General features: G+C 50.5%; 1 protein-coding gene across 16 annotated transcripts in view; it reads right to left on the bottom strand.

Moving 5' to 3' along the window:
* The window catches only part of EIF4G3 (eukaryotic translation initiation factor 4 gamma 3), a 149,524-nt gene that overhangs the window by 14,201 nt on the left and 112,154 nt on the right, over positions 1-23,169 (bottom strand). For 14 of the 16 annotated variants that reach the window (XM_057398548.1, XM_057398549.1, XM_057398551.1 and 11 more), the window contains 13 exons: positions 22,958-23,046; positions 20,305-20,554; positions 17,939-18,096; positions 16,728-16,853; positions 15,498-15,608; positions 11,595-11,765; positions 10,567-10,764; positions 8,969-9,115; positions 8,438-8,674; positions 5,605-5,709; positions 3,491-3,623; positions 2,423-2,517; positions 139-232 (listed from right to left, as the gene is read on the bottom strand). In XM_057398548.1, the coding sequence (XP_057254531.1) occupies positions 139-232; positions 2,423-2,517; positions 3,491-3,623; positions 5,605-5,709; positions 8,438-8,674; positions 8,969-9,115; positions 10,567-10,764; positions 11,595-11,765; positions 15,498-15,608; positions 16,728-16,853; positions 17,939-18,096; positions 20,305-20,554; positions 22,958-23,046 (1,914 nt within the window). Of the gene's footprint in view, positions 1-138; positions 233-2,422; positions 2,518-3,490; positions 3,624-5,604; positions 5,710-8,437; positions 8,675-8,968; positions 9,116-10,566; positions 10,765-11,594; positions 11,766-15,216; positions 15,331-15,497; positions 15,609-16,727; positions 16,854-17,938; positions 18,097-20,304; positions 20,555-22,957; positions 23,047-23,169 lie in introns of those variants that run through there. The other 2 variants (XM_057398558.1, XR_008970803.1) reach the window with 2 other exon arrangements.

The following is a 23,169-nucleotide window of genomic DNA, read 5'->3' as shown; positions in this document are numbered from 1 at the left end:
CCAAAGAGAAAAGGCTGGTCCTGCCCTGCTTCCCCCCCCTTGTCAGGCAGTCACAGTAGGGATGAGCATTCCCACCCAAGTCCACCCCTGGCAGGGTGGCTGGTAGCACCATGCAGGGCGAGGGCCCATCGGACTCACCCATCTCGCTTGCCTTCGCTCCACCACTGCTGCCCTTTCCCCAGCTGCCCAGCTGGGCTTTAGGCACAAGCTGAATCTTCTCATCTATTGTGGGCTGTAAAACACATCAAGACACCTCGTTACCAGGCTGATTGTACAACTGAACTACAAATGGGTATGGTTTCGGCAACAATCCTGTCTTGTGAATACCAAAATACTCTAACACAGGTTTGGAATCAATCACAGAATCCCAGACTGGCTTGGGTTGGAAGGGACCTTAAAGCTCCTCCAGCTCCAACCCCTGCCACGGGCAGGGACCCCTTCGACTAGAGCAGCTTGCTCCAAGCCCCGTCCAATTTGGCAATGAGCAGCACAGACCATGCTAAGTGATCACAAATATCCTTCTGCTGAACACCTCCATTGGATTTCTCTCCCTTTGCAGTGCTGATGAGCTTAAGGCTCCTTCCAACCCTGGCTGTTCTATGGTTCTGTGATTTATCCCTTTCTGGTGTTCCATGAAAGGCAGCATTGCAGCACATCCCATCAGTGTGTGGTAAAACACAACCAAAAAGAGTTCTTCAGATCTTCCATTGTAGACAAAGAAAGAGCAGAAGGAATGAAACTTAAAGGACTTAAATGAACAGGCCATGTATCATATCCCAAGGGTTCAGTGGCTCAGTGCTACGAGCACCTTCCAAGCAGATGAAAGGCCAAGCATTAAACCTGGCCTCCCACTCTGCCACCCTCAAACTGGGTATGAATTCTGTTACTGAGTTCCAGAGGGGGCAAATTTATTACCAAACTGTGAGTCATGTTGGGAGACCAAACCCTACCCAAAGACAGAGGACACAGACAACAAAGGGATCACAGCCTTTCCGCAGTGTCACTGGAAGACATTCCCAGTGACCAGGAGCTTCTTTTTATTGGGAAGTCTGAAGTCTGGTAAGGAGGAAAAAGCACAGGACATCAGTGCTGGGAAGATGTTCAGTTTGATGGTGACAAATTAAATGGTGCTGTCTGCTCCACCACCAGCCACAGCTTTGGGGGGAATCTGCACAGTGACAAACAGAATTCAGAGGGTGAAGAATGGCAACAGGCTGCAGAACCTGGAGGGAAAATAGTGTCCAACAGGAAGAGAACACTGATTTTGCAATGCTCTGCAGGTGAGTGTATTGACAAGGAGGTTGTGACCCCACAGATCCCTTTGTGTGAGCTCTCTTCTCCTCTGACAACCCAACTGCTGTGGAGCTAGCCCTGCTTGTACTGAGCTGTACTAAAAGGAGCAGAAGGGCTTTGTCCAGATGAGCTGTAAGCCCTGACAGAAGCAGCCTGAATCCCTCCTGCTAATTCAGTTTTGGAGCCTGTTTGATGACTCTCACAAGGAACAAACTGAGTTTGACCTGCAGGAGGGCTGCAGCTTGTCCTGGTTCTGCTTTAGAGCTCTCCAAGCATCCAGGCACTGAGAGTAAAACTCAGGAAGAGTGACATTAATTGGAAGAGGGAATGTCTAGGAATCACCCTGATTTGTGGGAAGGCCTGAGCTCTTGGCAAGAACAGCCAAAGGTGCTCTGATGCTCATTGAAAAAAGACATCTCCAAGCTTGCCTGACCTGCAGCCTGAAATAAAGGTTCCCAAAGTACCTTTCTCATGGTAAAAGCACTGAGAGATGCTCATCTGGAGGATGGGTGTGAAGGTTTATCACATACTGTGGGTTGCAACCGCGCCACACACAAGTCCAGGAACACCATAAAAGCGGATACAGCTCTTCTTGTACTGCTTGAACCCGTCAAGCCTGGAACACTGCCACTGGTGAGACGTCAGGAACATCGTGTTTTCGGGCTGAATGTGGCACCCTCATTCTGCTAAGTAGCAGTGGCAGAATAGAGCCTTGAGAACTTGAGGCAGCAAAGGGTTTCTGCCATGCAGGTGTTTGAGACCCCTCCTGCATCAGCCACGTGATGTGCTGCATCATCACACATAATACCCCAAACTCATGTTCTCTTTCAATCATCATTTAATAAAACACAGATTTACCAATGAAGAGAACTTCTGGGTTACCAAAAGGATGCCAAGTACCTGAGAAAAAGTGTGTGTGTACTGCTCTCCCTCACAGCAAACACTCAGAAGATAACACTCTTCCTCTGTGCTTTATTTAGGCACAGTCTTAATTCCAGAGATACAAAACATCCTCAAAACCCAGTTCTGACCTGTGAACACCATGTCGGTCCTTTCTCGACAGACACACACGGTAAAGCAAGACCTTGGCATGCTTGTTGCTCTGAATGAGTCTCGTGCTGGCACCTACCTTGGTGATTTTAAGGAACTTGGTGGGGTCCAGCACTCTGCTGTTCTTTGCCCCCTGCACAGTGTTCCAACCGCCTTCATCGACCCGCTGGACACCTGACAGATAACAAACACAACCACCCTGAGCTCATCCCCGTGGCTCCAGCAGTGCCCGGGAGGACAAGGGCCATTGCCTCCAGGTTCAGCAGGAGGAGGAGAAGGAGATGGCACGGTTCTGCTCAGCCCCAGCACAATTCCATGTCTTTTGGGAGTGTTTCTTTCGAGTAAGATGATGTAGCCACACTGCCTGACTTTATTAATAGAAACCACCTTTGACAGGAAAGATCTCACTGTTTTCAAGGGCTGGTTTTGCTTGTGATTCTTCCTGCTCAGGTTTCTCAGTGTCTGTTTCTGTGATCTGAATGTGGTTGGTTGCACGTGGTGCATTCACAAGCTCACCAAAGGAGCAGACCACAAGCCTTTGCTAACCCAACCCCAACCCCACTTGTTGCACAGGTTTCAGCAGCGCTGGGCTGGTGCAGACACTATCCCTGAGGCAGTCCTGCGTTCCTCTCTTCTCTTGATGTAGGGTAATTAAAGCCTAATCCCCCCCACTGCCCTGCAGACAGCGCCAGCCTCGAGGGCTGGTGGCAATTTAAGGTAATGCCACACCACTTTCTCCTGCTAACAGCTCACAACTTTAAGGGCTAAAGACAACAGGGTTACTTTAGGAATCAGATGGTGTTCTCTTGAAACTGGATTCTGCTGTATGCAAGAATGGATGGCAAACCTGGCTCCTGCCTCCTAGCTTGTGGTAACAGATTCCTGGCAGCCTGACACCACATCAAACATGGAGAAACTTCAGCACTATTGGCCTGTGATCGTCTATTTTTTGCCCCCCTGGAAAATGCACACAGCTGGCCCATGACAAGTCTGTTCCTTCCCTAGCCTCAGCCATAATCAGGCCTCAATTCCCTTCACTATACGTGCTAAGGAAGAAAAACAGATTTGTTTCTGTTACGTGGGATTCCCTCTGTGGCCACCGGATGGGAAACGAGTGAAAGGAGAAGCCAGCTTGGCTTGTACTTACCTGGTCTCCTCTTCTCTTTGGTCATGAGTTGTTGGACCTTCCTCTGCTCCTCCTGCTCTTCAATCTTGGCTTCTTTATGAATCTGCTCGATGGTCTTGGGGCCCTGGTCTGCTCTCCGGGACACCCAATTGCACTGGGGAAGAAGCAAACACGTGCTCAGACAGCTTCCAGGGGAGCATCATGAACAGGGTTTTGCACTGCCAACGAGGCATCACCCTCCCACCCCTGTCACCTCCTGGAGGGGCAGCTCATGAGGGACGGGGATCACGCTGGGGATGTGGTTATCCCAGCACCACAGGTCAAAGCTATGTGCTCTGGTATGTGCGCTGTGGTATGTACACTGTGGTATGTACACTGTGGTAGGTGCTTTGGTGGAGAGTGGAGGCTGCAGTGAAGACCTGACTCTGCAGAGGCATGAATGAGCTCAGGATATTTTAATCCCCACCATCCTGCACATTCCCAGCTTTCCCATTTTTCTAGGATCACAGGAAAGAGAAGGACCAGAGGGATGCTGCTGTCACTCTCTATTACTGACACTATTTGCTGAAGCCCTTCCTTCAAGCTCAAGATAAAAACATGAAGCCCTTAAAATAAAGCAGTGAGAAGTGACTGCATTTTATCTGGAGATGGTGCTCTGCCACTCCTGGATCGTGATGGCTGAGACAGGAATCCTGCAGAGAGGGGTGGAGCTGTCTCCCCACAAAGCACTTCCTATGCTTGATGTGTCTACCTGACCATACACTGCACAGATCCATCTATCCCCAGTTAACCTGGCTGTTCCTTGATCTTGCTGCAACCTCATTAAGCCTTTATGGTAACTACCTCTGTGCTCCCTGCAGTCAAAACGGTGACTTCAGCTTCAACAAAAGCCCAAAGCAGCTTCAAAGCAGCTGCTTGAGGTACGAGTAAAACCTGTTCAGGGCTTGAGTCAAGCGCTGTCTTGTGGCTAAAGCTGCCGTCACACCTACAGGGGGACGTTACAGGTGCTGGTCTGTGAAACCTGCAGTCACATCCTCAACTGCACGGTGCAGAGACACCCTCCATGGCACAAGGCTCCAGCTTTAACACCTTGGCCATGTTCAAACCCATGGCTTGATGACAACATAGAACCATGGAATAGTTAGGGTTGGAAAGGACCTTAAGCTCATCCAGTTCCAACCCCCCTGCCATGGGCAGGGACACCTCACACTAAACCATGGCACCCAAGGCTCTGTCCAACCTGGTCTTGAACACTGCCAGGGATGGAGCATTCACAACCTCCCTGGGCAACCCATTCCAGTGCCTCAGCACCCTCACAGTAAAGAACTTCCTCCTTATACCCAATCTAAACTTCCCCTGTTTAAGTCTGAACCAGTTACCCCTTGTCCTGTCACTACAATCCCTAAACATGGACAAATCCCTATCTGCACTGTGAGTGCACTTGTCTACCCCATGGTATTATTGATCTATGGAGTTTAGTGTGGACCCACCGTTGTCACATCCCAACAGAGCAGATTCCGTTTGCTTCTGTCTGCACAATGCAGCCAGGAGACAACCAGCAGATGCCTGGCTGTGCCAGCAGTACAGGACCAGCTTCCAAGGAGATCTATACTGCCTTGGGGAAGAGCCCTCACTTTTCCAGCCACACCAACCACCCCCTCACTTGTGGGTGATGTAGCTCAGAGTGATTCAGCCCCATCAGCACAAGTGCTGGCAGGGAACAGCTACACCCAGAGCACATGGACTCGAAGGCAGCAAAGCAATGTGACTGACACAGAGAAGCACAAGGGATGCTGTGGGGGAAACCCATCCAAAACCTCTCCTGCGACAGGAGCTCAGGGGTGGCTGCTGCCACTGGGCTGTATCAGCAGTGGGAGAAGCCAGTGTGGGCATGTGTCTAAAATGGAGCAGAACCAAAGCACCTGACACAAGCACCAACACTGGCCACTGTTTAGGCAAAATAAGAGATTTTCTGCCTTTAATCAGCTGGACTTTTGGGATAAGGGGCACAGATCTCCCCTCTTAACACCCCACTGCTGCTGTAAATACTGTAAATCCCTGCTGTTGCAGGAGAGCTCTTCCAGCCTGGACATGACAAGGAACATGCTCTTTTACTTACTTGTGTTGGTACCTACCAGCCTAAGGTCTATCACATCCTGAAGCATGAACCGAATCCTTGAAGAGGTTTTCCTCTCTTTCACAATCTTCTCCATCTGATTAAAATACTGGTCCATGCGAGGCTACACAAGAGAAACAGCAGCAGCAGCAATGAGGCTTGGAAGAAAACAGGAACTCAGGTGGGGAGTGAGCAGGTTCTGCACTTCTGTGGCAGGAAAACACATCTGAGGACATGGAGCTGCTCCCTGGAGAAGTGAGGGCTGGGTCTTGTGTGCTCCCCCAGATTGGATGAGTGTGCACGGTGCAGGATGGGCAAGAAATGAAGAACAAATCTGTGGGCACCTCTTTCATTTGGCACCTGCTTTCTCTGTGTATTTAATTACTCAAATAATCTACACCCTCTGCATAGAATCATGGAATGGTTTGGGTTGAAGAAACCTTAAGCTCCTCCAGTTCCAACCCCTGCCACGGGCAGGGACTCCTTCCACTAGAGCAGCTTGCTCCAAGCCCCTGTGTCCAACCTGGCCTTGAACACTGCCAGGGATGGGGCAGCCACAGCTTCTCTGGGCACCCTGTGCCAGCGCCTCAGCACCCTCACAGGGAAGAGCTTCTGCCTAAGAGCTCATCTCAGTCTCCCCTCTGGCAGGTTAAAGCCATTCCCCTTGGCCTGTCCCTACAGGCCCTTGTCCAAAGCCCCTCTCCAGCATTCCTGCAGCCCCTTCAGGCACTGGAGCTGCTCTCAGGTCTCCCCTTCAGGAGCCTTCTCTTCTCCAGGCTGCCCCAGCCCAGCTCTCTCAGCCTGGCTCCAGAGCAGAGCTGCTTCAGCCCTCGCAGCATCTCCATGGCCTCCTCTGGCCTCGCTCCAACAGCTCCGTGTCTTTCTTGTGCTGAGGAATCCAGAGCTGGATCAGGGCTGCAGGGGGGGGTCTCCCCAGAGCACAGCAGAGGGGCAGGATCCCCTCCCTGAGCTGCTGCTCACGCTTTGGGGGTGCAGCCCAGCACACGGGGGTGGTTCTGGGCTCAAGCGCTCATTGAAGCCAGGTCATGGGGGGCTTTGTCCATGATGAAGCTGCTGTTCCATGTGGCTGCTCTCACAGTGCAGCTGATCAGATGTACTGGGTACCTGCTGCCATAAAGGGGAGTCCTGCTCTACCTCAGCCTGAGAAAAAGTGGCTCAGGAAACTAAAAGGCACGAAGGTGACTCTGCAGACATCGTTCCAACGCGCTGCCTCCCCAGACCAGCTCAGCCGGGGTCAGGCAGGGGAAGCTGTGACAGAAGCTGCTCTCTACCAGGAGCCTGTTGAACAGGCTCAGCTCTAGTGCGAACTCCTGCGAGCTCCGTCTCATCCAAGAAGTCACGATGTGATGGAACCCAGAAGGGTTCACACTAAGACATCAACTGGTATCCTTAGAGAAGCCTCCAGTAGGTCTAAATTTAACCTGCCAGCCTCCAAAAAGTCTTCCCCCCCCCACAAATGGGGCTCTGGCTGTTTTAAATGAAGTTTCAGGGTGGTTTTATACAGTGTTTCCCACTCCCTCACTAAAAGCAGCCAAACCCTTTCCCTTACACTTAAACCAGCAAGAGAAACCCTGTTAAAATTGGGTTCTGGCCTTGCCTTTGAAAAGTTTCAGCTCGAGAGCAAATGTTTCCAAAGTTAGGAATGAGGGGGAAAATATTTAACATGGACTGTGTCCAGGAGCTTTAATCATAGTGCTCACTACCACTTCAGCTTCAATAAGGACGTGTAATAAAACATCTACCCCACTAAGGGGATACAAATAACAGCTTATCACTTGATAGGAGTAAGAAATCACAAAGACAGGAGAGGGACAACACGACATCTGCCAGCCCTTCCCTGGCTGCACCCGCTGTGCCATGCGGTGCCACAGCTCCAGACTGCAGAAGGGGCCAGTGCACCAAAATGTTGGCTTCTAGCACGTTTCCATGCTCTCAAAGACCAACCCAGCACTCAGGAGCCACCCAGCGTGACCTCAGCTACTGCTCAGAAGTCAGACCCTGTTTTCTTCCCAAAGCACGTGGAGAAACTGAATCCTCCTCCTGGCACTCTCAAACCTGCATCAGTGACGTGCATGCTGCTGGGTTAACCCTGCGTTCAGCTGGGGATCAGTGGTAAACTGCACTGGTGTGGTGACAACACAGAACAGTTTGTGAAGCTGTTTCCCCATAAGGATCAGGATGGATCTGCTGTGATCCCTGCAATCCAGAGCCCTGTTAGGGAACTCCCTTCCCGAGCAGTTGAAAACAATTACAGCTCCATTTGCTTCAGAGCTGAGTCTGACTGATTCCTGGCAAATCCCCTGAGCACTGTTTCATCCCCAGCCTGGCTTTGGGGAAGGAGAAGCAGACTGTGCCAGAAGGAGCTCATCGAGTGTGTGATGCTCTGTGCTACATAGATGTTTGTTGGGAAATGGGAAGGAGGAGGATGGAGTGCTGCGGTTGCTTCACTCTGGAATGACGGTGACACCAGGATGCAGGGAGGGATGGGGGCAGGCCAGTTAATGAGGGTTTTTTAGGTTTAACCCTAAAAATACATTCAAGTGGTACATTTTGTAGGTAACATAAACCTTCAGTGGTGAAGAAACAACAAACAAAGCGTTTGGCTGAAATATTTGGAAACAACAACTGGAGAACACGGCTGAAAACACTCCACAACGTTACAAGACAAGGGAGCGAGGCCAGGTCATGATGAAACATCCACACAAGAGCAGATGATTTCCTCATGCCATTCCTGAAGGAAAACCAAGTAAATCCTCAAGTAAACCCACCCCACACCCATGTTTCCATCCCTGCCCATGAGGCCTCGTCTCCCACTCCTGGTCCTCCCCTACCTTTGCCTTCTCGAAGTCCAGGTCCTTGCCAATGGTGGTCAGGAGGCGGCAAAGGCACTCGAGGGACTCCTCGTCATGGTTCTTCAGCAGCTTCACCACGCAGTCATGCATGATGGCCTCCGTCAGCATCTTCAGTTTGAAAAGCTCGCCAATGAATTTTATATTCCCAATGGATCTCCGTCGGGCTTTGTCCTTGGCCTCTTCCAGCTCGTCATGGAGCCGCGTCTTCTCCTCTGGCTGTGTAACAGAGAAACAGCTCTAAAACCCCATGTTCACAGAGCACAGAACTCTTCAAAGGTCCAGTTTTATGTTCATTACAGTTGACGTTGTCCCTGTTTACTCTTTTTCTCCTAAAACCCCCCAAAGAGGCTGGTCTAAACCCACTGATCGAGGCAAAGGGGTTTTATGAGGCTCAGCCACAGGGGCAGAAATGACACTCTCGACTCTGAACTCTCCCCACATCAACTCCATCTTCAAAAGATCACACTCAGAGGGAGCTCTTGAGAATTTAAGAGGGAAAACACCACTTACAGTGGTTGCAGCTTCAAGTTCCTTCTGCTTCTTTTCAAAGACATCATCGTCAGCCTTGTCCTTTTCAAACTCCTTCTGGCAGCGATTTAACAGCAGCTTGCGGAAGTTCACCGTGCTCCCGGGTTTGTCTGCCATGGGCACCTTCAGCTGGAGGACAAGGAAGGAAAACATCAGCAGAAATAGGGCCAAACTCCACGTATGAGCGAGGCTTCCTACGAGCCATCGTCGCACTCTGTCATGTACTCCATACTGGGCAGCACAGCCCTGCAGGGCTCTGGATGTCAAGGCATCATGCCGTGATTTCCAGTGGAGCTTTATGTTTCAGATGTAAAGCCACGCTCAGAACTCGGCTGACACCACCTCAGCCCAGAGACAATTACATTTCCATCCACAGCATCCTTTAAAAAGACACACTGCTTAAAATCACACTTACTCTGTGCTGCAGACTCTGGAGCTGTGCTCCTTTGTAGGGAGCCAATGACGATCAGGGACAGAAGGGGGTTGTTTTGTCCCAGGTAGAGACAGGGAAGATTCAGGTTGGATGTAAGGAGGGAATGACTTTAACTTGCCAGAGGGGAGACTGAGATGAGTTCTTAGGCAGAAGCTCTTCCCTGTGAGGGTGCTGAGGCGCTGGCACAGGGTGCCCAGAGAAGCTGTGGCTGCCCCATCCCTGGCAGTGTTCAAGGCCAGGTTGGACACGGGCTTGGAGCAAGCTGCTCTAGTGGAAGGGGTCCCTGCCCATGGCAGGGGTTGGAGCTGGATGAGCTTTAAGGTCCCTTCCAGCCCAAACCAGGCTGGGATTCTATGATTCAAATCCACCATCTGAAATGAGCTCTCTGGAGCTCAGCTCAGCCCCTGTGGCCTCTCTTCTGAAATGAGACAGATGCTGAACTTTCCAAACCTGACTCCTGCCTGTGGACAGGCTGGAGAGGGTCCGGAGAAGGGCCACAAAGAAAACCCAAGGACTAGGAAACCGTGTGAGGGAAGGCTGAGAGGGGTTTGGTCAGCCTTGGGAAAAGAAGATTCAGGGGAGACCTCATCCCCATATTCCAGTGACTACAAAGCGACTACAAAGAAGCTGGAGACTCTTTTTATCAGGAGTCCCATAGAAAAGACAAGGGGTGATGGGCACAAGTTACTCCTGGGGAGATTCTGACTGGACACGAGAAGAATCTTCCCAGTGAGAACACTCAGTCACTGGAAGAACCTCCCCAGGGAAGAGGTGGATTCCCCAGTGTTGGACAAGGCGCTCGGTCACTGAGCCTACGTCTTGCTTGGCCTAGAAAGGTTGGACCTTTCTAGCATCTTTGAGGTTCCTTCCAGCATGGCATTCTGTGATTCCATCTCATTGCATACAACTGGTGTGAGCAGGCAGGGCCAAGTGTCCTCAGCTCCAACCAGCACATCGCTCCAAGCACAGCCTTCTGCCTGCAGGCATGGCCACTGGATGTCGAAGAAGAAATCCCTTATTGGTGTTAAGAAACTAACATTTAACCCTGCTCCTGCCACTTTCATGTCACTGCCCATCAGGTCATGGGGATAACGTGCAGAGCATCCCCATGCAGAGGAATCTCCTGTGTGACTCTGGCAGCTCTTACCGTTACAAGACACCTGCACATGTTGGCATACGCCACCGAGAAGCTCGGCTCATCGATGGCCTTCTCGAAGACCAGGTCGATGACTCCTTTCAGCCTCTCCTCTGTGTCCACCGTCAGGTCTGTGACTTGCTTCATGAGCTGGTTGAACATCTGGGGTGTCAGCTTGTTCAAGATGCTTCGTACCTTGCGGAACAGCTCCTGAGGGACAGAAAAACTGTGAGTTGAAGTCTAAATCAGATACCTCTTGGAAACGAGCTGGGATGCAGCTCAGAGGTGAATGGAGATGTGGGAACTTCTAGGAAGTTACACACAGTCCAGCCTCCCTTGTGACTCAGCTACCAAAGACCAAGGCTGTGGGCAGGACTTTTGGGAATGCTCAAGTGCTCTTTGTTTCATGTACAACAGAGGCACAAGGCCCTTGCTCCCACCCAGTGAAAGTGTCTTCTTGATCTCAGTTTAGCCAAGAGGTAACAGGGAGTGGCTTCCTCCCTCAACCAGAGATTACAGAATTCCTGTGTCCTTCAACACTATCCCAACTTAGCCTTCAAACTACACCAGGCAAACACCTCTGCCCAGAGTGGCTGCCCCACGGAGGGCAGGAGGGGCACACAGGCACAGAGACGTGCTGCTGGGCTGGGCAGGAGCTGAAGGAACTTTACAGAGGAACCTCAGTCTTGCTGAGTGTAAGAGGGGATGAAAAGCAAGTTCTGTGCTGGAAGGTTGAGGCTGTTTGCTTTAGAATGGAGACAGGAATAGTTTAGTGAAGTAGCAATAGAAAAACAGTCCTGGAGGAGAGGTAGCAGGTTGTCCACTCTTCCCTACTGAGAGTCCCTTAACAGACAGGGCTGCCACGTGAACTCCAGGTCAAGTATAAACACATGAAAAAGCCATTCAACACAGGGGAAAGCTGTGATTCAGACTGGAATTCATTGTCCTTTCTCATGCTCTTACACAACAGCGAAAGCAAAGCCCCATCCTCCCTCTGTCACGCACTGCTGCGCTCCCAAAGCGCTCACCAACGCTCTCACCTGCGTTTTGACATTCTCTGGGTCCTCAGTTTGGTTTTCTCTCTTCAGGCTCGGCTTCCAGGCGTTCTCTGCCTTCTTCAGGTGCACATCCTCCTTCACACACACAGTGATGATCTTCCTGGGCTCTCTCCTCTGGCCTGGCTGCGATCTCCTCGGTCCAACATTCAACAACTAGGACAAAAACATTCCTTGTTATATCCCCTTTTGAGCTCCCATCTCCGTAACACGCTCCAGGGCACACGCCAACGCTGACAATCAGCAACTGCTCCTCGGGCTCTGAGGACTCTCTCTGACCCAACACACTGCTCCAGGCTGGCCAGAGGGAACACGAAGACACCAAACATGCTTCTCTCAGGCAGCTTTCCCCCAAAGCAGATATGGGATGACCATGGCCTACACACACTGGCGATGCTCCGGATGCTGCCTGAGCAGAAGTGAACCCAACTGACAGAAGCAGCCTCTTGAAAGCCAGAAACTGCGTAACTGCGACATCCCAGCAAAGGTGTATTTAAGGATTAGGAAGTCCTTACAGGTGTATTTCAAACATCCCAAGCAATTAGATAAAGATCAACCAGCAGCCCTGCTGAAAACGGGAAGTTTTACTGGAGATTGCTCAAACAAAGCTGTTTTGGGACAGGAACGACACAAACCGCACTGAACAGAGCATCAGTGCGGCTCCTGCATTGAAGGAACATGGATCCCAACAGAGATGGGTCAAACCTGTTGTAGTTTCACACAAAAAAGGGACACACGGCACTTTGAAACAGCATCAAGCACCCCTCTGCAACAATCCTGTACAACATGACGCTCCTCCCATCAAATCAGGTACAAAACCTGCCAAAACTGGGGAGTATTTCATCCGCTGTACAAGTGACAGGGCACAAGACACCCCTGAACTCCCTCTTCATCACTGGGAGCTTCTGATTAAGGATGAAAGGTCACCAATGCTGTCAGGTTATTCCTCCCCCTTGCTCTTTCATATTCCTGAACTCATTCATTAGAAATGACCAACCTCAATGTAAAATTAGTGCAGCAACAGAACTCCATTATCAATCCCTGTTACTTTCCACACAAGTCCTTCATCTCCTCAGAGGGCAGTGGGCAACCTCCACATGAAAGATGAGCCATTAAAAACCTTTCTTTGTTCAACAAAGGGATTCAGTGAGCATCAGAGAGGCAAAACCAGCTCAGTTATTCAGCTTCACTGCATACAGAAGGAAACTGCTCTTCGCTGGTGCCTCTTATGTGAGCCCCAAACCTGGTTTTGCACTATTAAAAGCCAAAATCCTCCTTAAAGACAGGAGCTTGTATCTGCAATGTGAACTGCTTGGCTTTGACAATGTCAACGTGTGCTGTGGGTGAACACAAACACAATCACCACCACTGCTGGAGCTCTTGTTTGAGCTTCGTTATGGGATAACATAGCCACAGCGTAAGGTGTTGTCAAAAGACAACCAGCTCACGCTGTGCATGATGCAATGGAAGAGGGTGACACGGTGTGTGTCACCATGCTGCCCCACCACGTACCAAGATCTTAGTCCACATCCCAGCAGCATGCACAGAAATAACCCATCACATCCTTCAAACCCTTCTGGGTGCAAGCCGTAACTGTAATGCATCCGTGTAAGTCCATCACTCATGAAGAACAACAGCAGAACAAGACAGCAAGAATGGGGGGGGGGGGGGTGTCTTCATGATGCTTTTGGGTGTTAGAACCTTCCTGCATCAGGTACCAATCCTCTCTGCTCCCACCAGTTGGTGTCGAGAGCCCTTGCTCGACACCAGCACGATGCAATGAAGCCCGCTTTGCATGCTGAGACACCCACCTCTGCTTTTATGCCATTTCACACAGTTCTGCTGCCCAAGTTCCAACCACGCCACAAACGTGGGGCTGGGGAAAGCAGAAACTTCCCTCCAGCTGGAAAACCAGACAGTAACGCAACAGCAAAGCGGCTGGCTTCAGCCACGCGTGTCAGACCTCACCACACAGCTCCTGGCCCACGGGAAGCTGGGGAACCAGAGCCAGGCTGGCAGCGGGCCCTGAAATCCAAGGGTTTGGGCTTGTTTCCCCCAGGAACCCAGGCAAAGCCAACGCGAGGGAACCTGTGGCTGCCCCGTCCCTCCTGCAAGAGGCAGCTCCGCTCTGCAGGACCTTCCCACCGCAGCCGGGTTGTGGCACGCGAGGACAGAGCCGCAAGGCCACGGAGCTCCCTGGGATACGGGTCCAGGAAAGCCAAGGCCTCAGCTTGCAGAGCAACCATGCCTCCCCGAGGGAGGTTACTGCTCCTAAAGCAGAGTATTCCAAGGAGCGCTTGTGCATCTCCTCGTGCAGCACGCTGCGTGTCACAGCCTCCTCAAACCTGGCTGCCTTCAAGACCAGACCTTCAACTGCATGCCCAGAACAAGGACTTCCTTTAGGATTGTCTTCTTTCAATATCTGTGAATAAACTCGGTTCAAACTGCTGGACTAGGCTTTAAGAACAGCGAACAGGAGGCTCCTTTGAACGTATAATAAAATCATACACAGATCAAACTTAAAACAGAAAATAATCTGGGGTTTTCTGGTTCCAGATTTACAAGGCAGCAAGTTAAAGGGGTGCTTCCCTTTTGTAACCCAGCACCACCTGTGCTTACAGGGCTACAGCTTGCACTGAAATAGTGTTTTCCACCAAAGGCACAGAGAAACAATCACCAGATGTTCCTGCAGCCACCTGGATTACCTGTCTTCTGGATGAGGAGGGAGGAGAAAAGGAAAGCAGGAAGAAAGAGGGACAAGCCTCCTGCAGAGGAGCCCAAAACTCACAGCAACACAACACAGCCCATTGCTCAAGGTCCACTTCCACTCTCAGGCCACGAGTCATGGTAACACTTTGAAAACCATCCAAGAAGTGAAAGAACTGCTCCCTCTGCAACAGGCTTCAAATGCAGAAGGGGAAATTGAGCTTGGATGCCAGGGGTGACTCTGCCTCTCAGGGAAGCACAAGCATTGAGGTGACTCGAGATGCCATCACCCCATCCTGCCTCGGAGTGTGGGGCCGACGGGTCCTCTCCAACCCTACTCCTCTGTGTCTGTACTCACTACCCACTGCACTCCTCTAACTCCTTGTCCACACCAAGAAGCGTTTATGAACTCCACTTCGTTGCTGTGTCGTTCCACCCCTTGCGTTTGACGCGGCATTTGTTAGTTCTCAACACAGTCATACAACACGTTGAAGCGAAAAAGAAGGAAATGAAGACAAAGCCAAGGAAGCAAAACAAAAGATTCTCAAGGTGCCAAAAGCTGGTTAGCGCTGAGCTGCTTGACATCACCTCGAGGGCGAGCGATAGGCAGTGGGTTTAATGGTTCATGGGCATGGCCTGTGCAGAGGTGGGATGACCGAGTGGACAGGCAGCGTACACGCAGGGGTTTGCCATGCTTCACGAGAAGGCAAGGTCTGGTTTTGCTCAGGGCTGAAACCCCTCTCGTCCCCTACCAACCACCGCCACAGGGCTGGTGGAATCACATCACCTTCACACCCTCCACGACAGAAACGCAAAGGAAGGCTCAACTCCGGGAAGGCGCAGATGTAGGATGTATGTTATGTGCTGAATGCTCCAAATGAACGGGGTAAGCGGGACTTACCTTGTCTCCCCCTTTCCACAGGTCTGCAAAGTGCAGACCCCTCGCGGATCCCGCTCAGGCCAACGTCCCAGCATGCCCTCAGCTGGTGATGTCCCACCCACCACTGAAGACTGCCTAGAGGGGTACAATGCAAGTCTGGTTTCGGTTTGCTTTTAAACAAGGTTGCACCTTTTTGTAAAGTTTTCTGCCAGTGGTTCTTTATCAACAGCGGGCATTAGGGAGAAAGACAACTCTACAAAAAGGTGCAAAGATGTGGGGGGAGAGGGGGGGATTTGGCTTACCCCTAGCGGCAGGTTCCTCAATGGTGGGTGAGGCGAGACCAAGAGAGGGCATGCTGGGGACCCGCACCGAGCCAGGGAAGGCAATCCAGGGTTGCTCTGCACTTTGCAGGCCTGTGGAAAGAGAAAGAGTGACAGGGACGTTACTGAGATGCCGGGAGGCTCAGGACATCCAGTGCACGAAAGGAGAGAAGGTGCCGCAGTGCCACCTCCAAGTCCTAAACACAGGGAGCGAAGTCGACCTCCAACAGCATCGAGGTTTTGGGACCCAGTGGTGCTCTGAGAGGAACCAGGGCACCAAAGCTACTCCAGGACATGGGCACAGACCCCACGGCACAGGCCACGGGACCACTCTCAAAGCAGAAATGCAACATCAGCTCAAAATCACCAGGTTTGCCTCTGAGCCTCAGGAAATGTGCAGCTTGAAGCCGAGGTCATTCAGTGAATGCTTCCGAAACCAGCAGTTTTGAAAGATAAATGATGGCTACGTCAGTAGATACATCCAGATGGAGACACTGGATGTATCTTAATAGGGAGCTGAAAATCCATGATTGCTCCTAATGGAGCAGCCTCCATCCTCAGCTGCGCTGACTGGGCAGGACCATGCTGGGGGGGGGGGGGGCACCTGCCCCCCAAGGAAGAGATGGCAAAGGCAAGAAGGAAGAATTCAGAGAGGGATTTCAGAGCATGGGCAAAGCCAGACACAGGGGAAAGATGAGAAAGGGAAAGAAAAGCAGAGGAAAAGGCAGGAAAACAAGGAATGAAGTAACCAAAGCAAAACACCACGTGGAAGCACAGAGCAAGCAGGAACACAGGCTCTGCGTATATTGTGTATCCTTGTTTTTAACTTCTGGTTAGTAAAAGCTCTTTGCTCTAGCAGTATGTTTCATAAACAGACTCCTGTGATGGTACACACTGACGCCGGGTTGTTGTATGAGAAATGTGTGCTCACACACGTGCCAAGGCCGGGTCCTCAGCGTGGAAACGCGTTTCCACGCCTCTGGCGCAAGGAAAAGGCGAAGGAGATCAAATCCATTGAAGACCAATACGTACCAGTTCAAACCATCCACCATGCTCTCCTAATTTGCCTACAACAGCCAAGACACCACCACCCTGGCATTCATCCTGACACAACCAGAACCACCGGAGCATCGGCAGAGGCCCAGAAGCCTGAGGATGGACTTCATCAGCATTAAGGCCAGTTTTTAGATCAGCAAGTTGGGGTAAACTCACACTTCCAGATACGTTTCTTCCCCCGGGGCTTTGCCTCCCAAAATCAGCAAAGGCTGGCGTGAAGTCTGGTCCTCGAGGCAGTATCCGGGGGTCCAGAGTTCTCAGTGGCAGTTTTGGCTGATTGACCTGCATCGTGGTGCAGAAGAGACACAAACAGGACCTGTTCAGCGGGTGCTGCAGCACAGAGCTCATCCAAGTCTACAGACAACCTCTGCTAACCCGTACCAGTCACATTCACTATCCAAATGAATGCTTCTAACAAACTGTGCAGGTCTTATGCATCCACACTTACACTACACATAAGCATTTAATCTTCTGCAGGTGGCTCCAGAGCAGCTCAGTGACACCTCAAGGCTGAGCATGACTCTGGAGGATAAAACTAATGCTGACATGGGCCTGCCTTGGTTCAGGATCACAAAACTGCCACCTTCCCTCAAACAAATGCCTTTTGTGTTAACAAGACAGATGGCCAAGCGAGCAAAGGAAGCTCAGATGCAGACAGAGCAGCGAGAAGCCATCACGGAGAACTAGTAGGTGGATGAAATCACTTGGGGAACAATTTGTCTGGGTATGAAATTCACAGTGGAAACGTTTCTGCACACGAGGATCACCTACGTCCTCCTCTGTGCTTCAGTCTTAAGAGCAAGTCTGTAGTGATTACATCAAAATCAATGAACTCCATAGGCCTCACTGAGAGGAGAATAAAGGCTTGGTGTCAGCACTTCAGAAATAACAAGTGTTTCAGTAAGCACAGACGTACAGCAGAGAAAATCACATCTGTAATAAGGCTGGAGAGAAATCACACAAGCGCTTGTGAGCCGGGGTTTTATCAGATCAGCTCACAAACGTAATTGTTTCAGCCCAAACAGTTTTCCCAAAAGCTTGCCTGTGCTTTCTAACCTTAGAACTGATGTGATTAAAGACACCACCTCTCTGTTCAGTCTCGCTTTGCTCCATAGGTCTTTAGGGCTGTTACCACTTCAAATGATAATGACCCAGCACAACTGAATCCAGATAGAGACCACTAAAAACTCTTCAGTCCTTAAATCATCTGTGTACATTCATTAGGCACCAATGCCTCTACTGGAAGAATTCTGTGATGTGACATCAGCCAAGTAGTTCCCCTTCCCAACAGAAGCTTGCATCACAACAGTCCAGGAATAAAGCAGGCACTTGGATCTTTAGCTAAGGATTAAACATGCTGCACGTACCTGTTTGATGGGCTCTCCTCTCACCTTGTCCAGAACCACGTCACTTATGGGAGGCAGCCCCTCCGGCTTTTGGATACAGGCAGGCATGAACTGGAAATCCAGCAGGAACTCCCTGTCATACTGCTTCTTCCCCTCCGGGTCCAGGGGCTTCCACTGCTCTATAAGGAGAGAAGATGCCTGAGATTCATAGGGAACCAAACCCTCCGACGTGTTTCCATTAAATCCAAAGGGAAGAGGTTGCTACAGCTGCCTGCGAAGTTTTCATTCAGCTTTGCCTTCATACTGAAGGCAGCGAGGAGAGGACACACATCGCAATGAAGGAACACAGCCACTGGAGAGCATATAGCCAACGCCAGCAGCAACCCCCATGGAACTGATCACCAATTCCAGTTCCAACCTATGGCGCATTGTTTCGGCTCTGAATTCCACTCGTGTGATACGATGAAACAGGGCCAATTCCCAGGTTTGGGGTGAAAATGCAAAAGTTAACGCAGGGGTTTTGTGCAAGCATCCTTTGAAACCATGGGAACACGGAGCCTTTAACAACCCAAGCTGGAAAGAACAGTGGGAACTACAAGAAAATGCACAACCCCAGGCCCTGCTCTAAGAATCCCAACTTTTCACCCATTTTTTTTGCTCCTTTCCAGGCAGGAGAACTACGGTGTGGAGAACCTCACATGATGCAAATCAGAGTGTAAACCTACAGCCATTCCAGCACAAGGAAAATGGGCATCTGGTTGCCTAAAGATGGGATTTTCCTTCCTGGCTGCACAGTTTGGAGTTAGGAAAGCAAACCTGGATTTGCTCAGCAGCCAGGTTGCCTTCATCAGGCCCCTGTGCTGGGGCCCCTTTCCTTCTGAAGGAAAACATCTGCACAAGACACTGCCTTTGTACTGCACTGGTGCCCAACGGCATCACTTCCCATTAATCCAGTTCAGGTTTGCTGTTAAAGGATTCTATTACTCCTTTATTTCAGTTCCTGATCACCAGCTTTAGGTCTCTGGGTTCTCGCCATCCTCAGCTCTGCACAGACCACAAACTGGAACTTACTTCAGCGATGGGATTTAGTAACTGGGAATGAACATACACAAAGGGAACTACAAACTTAAGCTCTCTGTGCAGTTTTGCTTCTGCAGAGCTTCAGGATAAAGAGGTGCAGAAAATAGTCTGGTGTCCCAGCCAGCATTCCCAGCCAGCTGCCTATCCCCTGTGCCACAACACCCTTCATTTACCATGGAAAAGCCCTGACAGCACCGAGATACAGTCTGTGTGTACGGTTCCCTTCTGCTGGAAGGTTCTCAAGAAGCTGTTTTAATGTGAAAAGCAGCTGGGCAGTGTCACAGGCAGCCCTGGCTCCCCAAGAAGGGCACAAACCGGGATCAAACACACAATTCCTCCCATGGTTGCTTGATCAAAAGGCAAAACTCCTCCTTTTTAGAAAGCAGAGCTGAAATAGAGGGTCACTGCACCAAGTGGCCAGGGCTGCTCTGCAACCACAGTGTAATTACCTAACAGTGCTGCTCCTTGTCCAATACCTCATCCACCAGGCTCCACAGGCTCTTCCCTATTCTGTTTTATACTCTTCCATTTCTGGGCTCCCAAGAAAATGAGTAATTTATTTGGAGGGAGCTTCACCTGAATAAGAAACGGCTTAAAAATTGGTAGCAACTGAGAAGTTGGTCTCAAGGTCTCTTTCAATGAGGTGAATTAATAGAGATTCAGGTCTACAAATTAACTATTTAATAAATAACAAAACCACCCCTCGGGTATTCCACATCCAGTGCCACCCAGCAAGGAAAGGACCTTATCTTGCGAGCCCACACTTGAATTATTTCATCAAAAGAACTGCACTCTCACAGCTCAATAGCAGAGCCTGGATGAAACCACAAACTCTTCCCTTTCCTTCCTCTTCTAGACACCTGAAGAGCTAAGCAATGGTTTATGCAGGAAATTAAATCTCTATAACACACATACTTGTATTTAGGACTCAATCAGAACTTACAAATCTCTTATTGAAGGAGTACATCAACTTATATGGAATTTCTTGGATTGTTCTCAGCTGTCAATCACATGGGAACCAATTCACCACCATTTCCACTGTGCTGCAGCCAATGTCCTCAAATGCAACAAATTCAAGGGACTGGGGATTTTCTCTTCTTATTACCACCAGCAAGAGGAAACCAACCTTCCCCTTGTGCTCCCCCAAAGGTGCCCCTGGGCCCGTTGGGTGGTGGATCCCAGTGGAACACTGAGTACCTTTCTAGTCCCACTGGAAACATCCTTTATTCCATGGGGAGGACACATGGCCTTTCCCTTTGGGAGGTGCAAACCCAAGCAAGCTCGCAGGAGTCCGAGGCAGGATTTACCTGGTTTGTACTGGTACACTGGCCCTTCGCCGGAGCTCTCGGTGAAGCCTGAGTTTGCTTCAGTTCCTTCTCCCTCGGAAACGCTCTCGGCACCGTTCCTCACGGGCTCCGCTTCCTGCTCTCCGTTTTCCTCCACGGGTTTCCCTTTCTGGAGCTCACAGGGCTCTCTCTCCAGCTGAAACCCATGGCTCATTTTCTCCGGGTCGGATTCAAGTACTTTGTCACCTGAAAGCTCCTCTTCTACTTTAGGCTGAGGCACAAGATGGAAACACAAGAGGTTACGGTAAAACCACGCTGTCAGGATTCAAAGCACGGGAAACTGCTCTTATTTATTCACACAGCGTTTCTGTGTGCCACAGGATACACACACACATCTGGAACAGTGACACGGGACAGCACACAGAGCCCCCACGTGATTTATTGGTTCATGCCTGGAGAGAACCCACCGGTAATGAACACTGCAACTGGAGACACTTAGTGCTGCCCATGGAACCCCCAGGAGCTACCGGGACAGGATGGAAGGAGCTGTTAATGCATGAGCAATGCCAGCCTGGAAAGCCAACCTCACTTTTCTCCTCTCCTGCAGCTCAGCACCCCTCTTACAGGGCACACTGTGGTTGGCTTCAGAAAATCCCAGCCTGGTTTGGGTTGGAAGGGACCTTAAAGCTCATTCAGTTCCAACCCCTGCCACGGGCAGCGACACCTTCCACTAGAGCAGCTTGCTCCAAGCCCCTGTGTCCAACCTGGCAACGAGGAGCACAGATACAAAGTGGTCACAGCTTCTGCTGAACACCTCTGTTGGATTTGTTTCCCCCTTTGCAGTGCTGGTATCATGACAACAGCCCAAGATCAGTGCTGCAGAACTAACGCTCCTCTTGCATCCCTTTTTAGCAGTCTGTGAAAGGGCAGCACTGCAGCACATCCACATCCCATCAGTGTGTGGTAGAAGATCACAGAATCGTAGAATCACGAGGTTGGAGAAGACCTTTAAGATCATCAAGTCCAACCGTGGCTGCCCCATCCCTGGCAGTGTTCAAGGCCAGGTTGGACACAGGGGCTTGGAGCAAGCTGCTCTAGTGGAAGGGGTCCCTGTCCATGGCAGGGGTTGGAGCTGGATGAGCTTTAAGGTCCCTTCCAACCCAAACCAGGCTGGGATTCTGTGATACACAGAGAGTATGAACTGGGTGCAGCTCCAGCAACATCCTCCACTCTCTGGCTTGAAAACAAGCACAGTGATGCTCTTAAGTTCTCTGGATGACCCAACCATCAGTTCTTCCATTGCACACAGACCAGTGTCACTGCAGGATACCCTGCACGTGAGCATTGTTAAGTGTCTATTCCCACCCAAAAAGAGGGGAAGACACTTCTATGCCATTGGTAATATAAATCTGCTACTTCAGGGGGAAACACAAGCACTCGCTTACACAAAGGATGAGGCACCATCCACAAGAGTCAAGGTTTACTCGGTGACAACAGGCTTTATACCAGAATGGTTCAGTGACGTCTGCACTAAGGGCAAGGTGTGGAGGAAACAGCAGATAAGAAACTAATAAAAAACTAAGAAAAACTGAATAACACCACCAGTTGTTATCAGTGCAGAGACAGGCTGAGCATGAACACTTTTACCCTCTTATTCCCTTCTGTGATCTATTCCAACCCCAATTTCACCCAGGATATTAAACCAAGAGGTCCCTCCTGCAATATCCCAACCGGAGCAGCAGCAATGGAGACTTTCATTACTCATCTAATTGCTGTCAAGGTGGTTTTGCCTGCAGACTCCAGGCTTTTCCTTTCTCAGCTTCTCCATCAGGTGGTCGTCAGGAAAACTAACCTGGCCGTGACATCACTGTGGCACCACTGTCCACAGAACCTGCCCTATGTCATGGTGGTGGCACCCAAACAGGGCAGTGTAAGGGGTTCAACTCCACTTTGGTTCTCATCCTTAATCCCAGGATCCCAGAATCATTAGTGCTGGGAGGGACCTCATGCAGTCGTGCCCCCTGCCAAGGCAGGGCCACCCAGACCAGGTCACACAGGCGCTTGTCCAGGCAGGTTTGGGATGTCTCCAGAGAGAGAGATTCCACACCTGCCCTGGGCAGCCTGTGCCAGGGCTCTGCCATCCTCAACAGAAAGTTCTTTCTCATATTGAGGTGAAACTTGTGGTTTAGTTTATGGCCATTACTCCTTGTTCTGTTGCTGGGCATCACTGAAGAGAGTCTGGCACCATCCTCCTGGCACCTGCCTTTGAGACATTGATCTGCACTGATGAGATCCCCTCAGTCTGCACTTCTCTAAACTAAACAGGCCCAGCTCCTGCAATCTCTCCTCATAAGAGAGATGCTCCAGAGCCCTAACCATCCTTGTGGTCCTCCTCTGGACATCCTTCTTCTCTGGAAGGACAGCAGTTGGATGTTCCTGACTGCTGGTAGTTACTAAATCAGTCAAGAGCAAAGAAAACTTAAGAGCTGTAACAAGGAATGGACTAAACCCCATTATCTAAAGGGTGCTGAGGAATTATCACTGTTGTTCCCCCATGTAAGTCTGCCCTGCATCCTTGCAGGACAACTAGGAAGCAACGCCTCTAAAACACAGCTTCAAGAGAGAAAAATTCCTCATTAAACTTGGGCAAAGCAGCACTGTGGTTCCCTCTTACCTCTGCTTCTGCCTCTATCGCCTCCTCAGTGGCTTGGGTCCGGTCTTTTGGTTTCTTCCACGTCTTTGGTGCAGTTAGAGCAGTTTGGGCTGCAATGTAAATGCACATCCATTACAACACTCACTGCTATGGAGCAAATCTGGCCGGGGGTGATGTTCTGCCCTCTCACACACTAGTTTTCTGTAGAGGCAAAGGAAGCGGTCACGGCCTTG

The sequence above is a fragment of the Pezoporus wallicus genome, unplaced genomic scaffold (genome assembly GCF_028554395.1).
Source record: "Pezoporus wallicus isolate ANWC-B61680 ecotype Strahan unplaced genomic scaffold, APGP_CSIRO_Pwel_v1 contig_14383, whole genome shotgun sequence".
NCBI lineage: Eukaryota > Metazoa > Chordata > Aves > Psittaciformes > Psittacidae > Pezoporus > Pezoporus wallicus.
The sequence above is the reverse complement of the archived record's forward strand: the minus strand, read 5'-3'. Positions and strand labels throughout refer to the sequence as shown.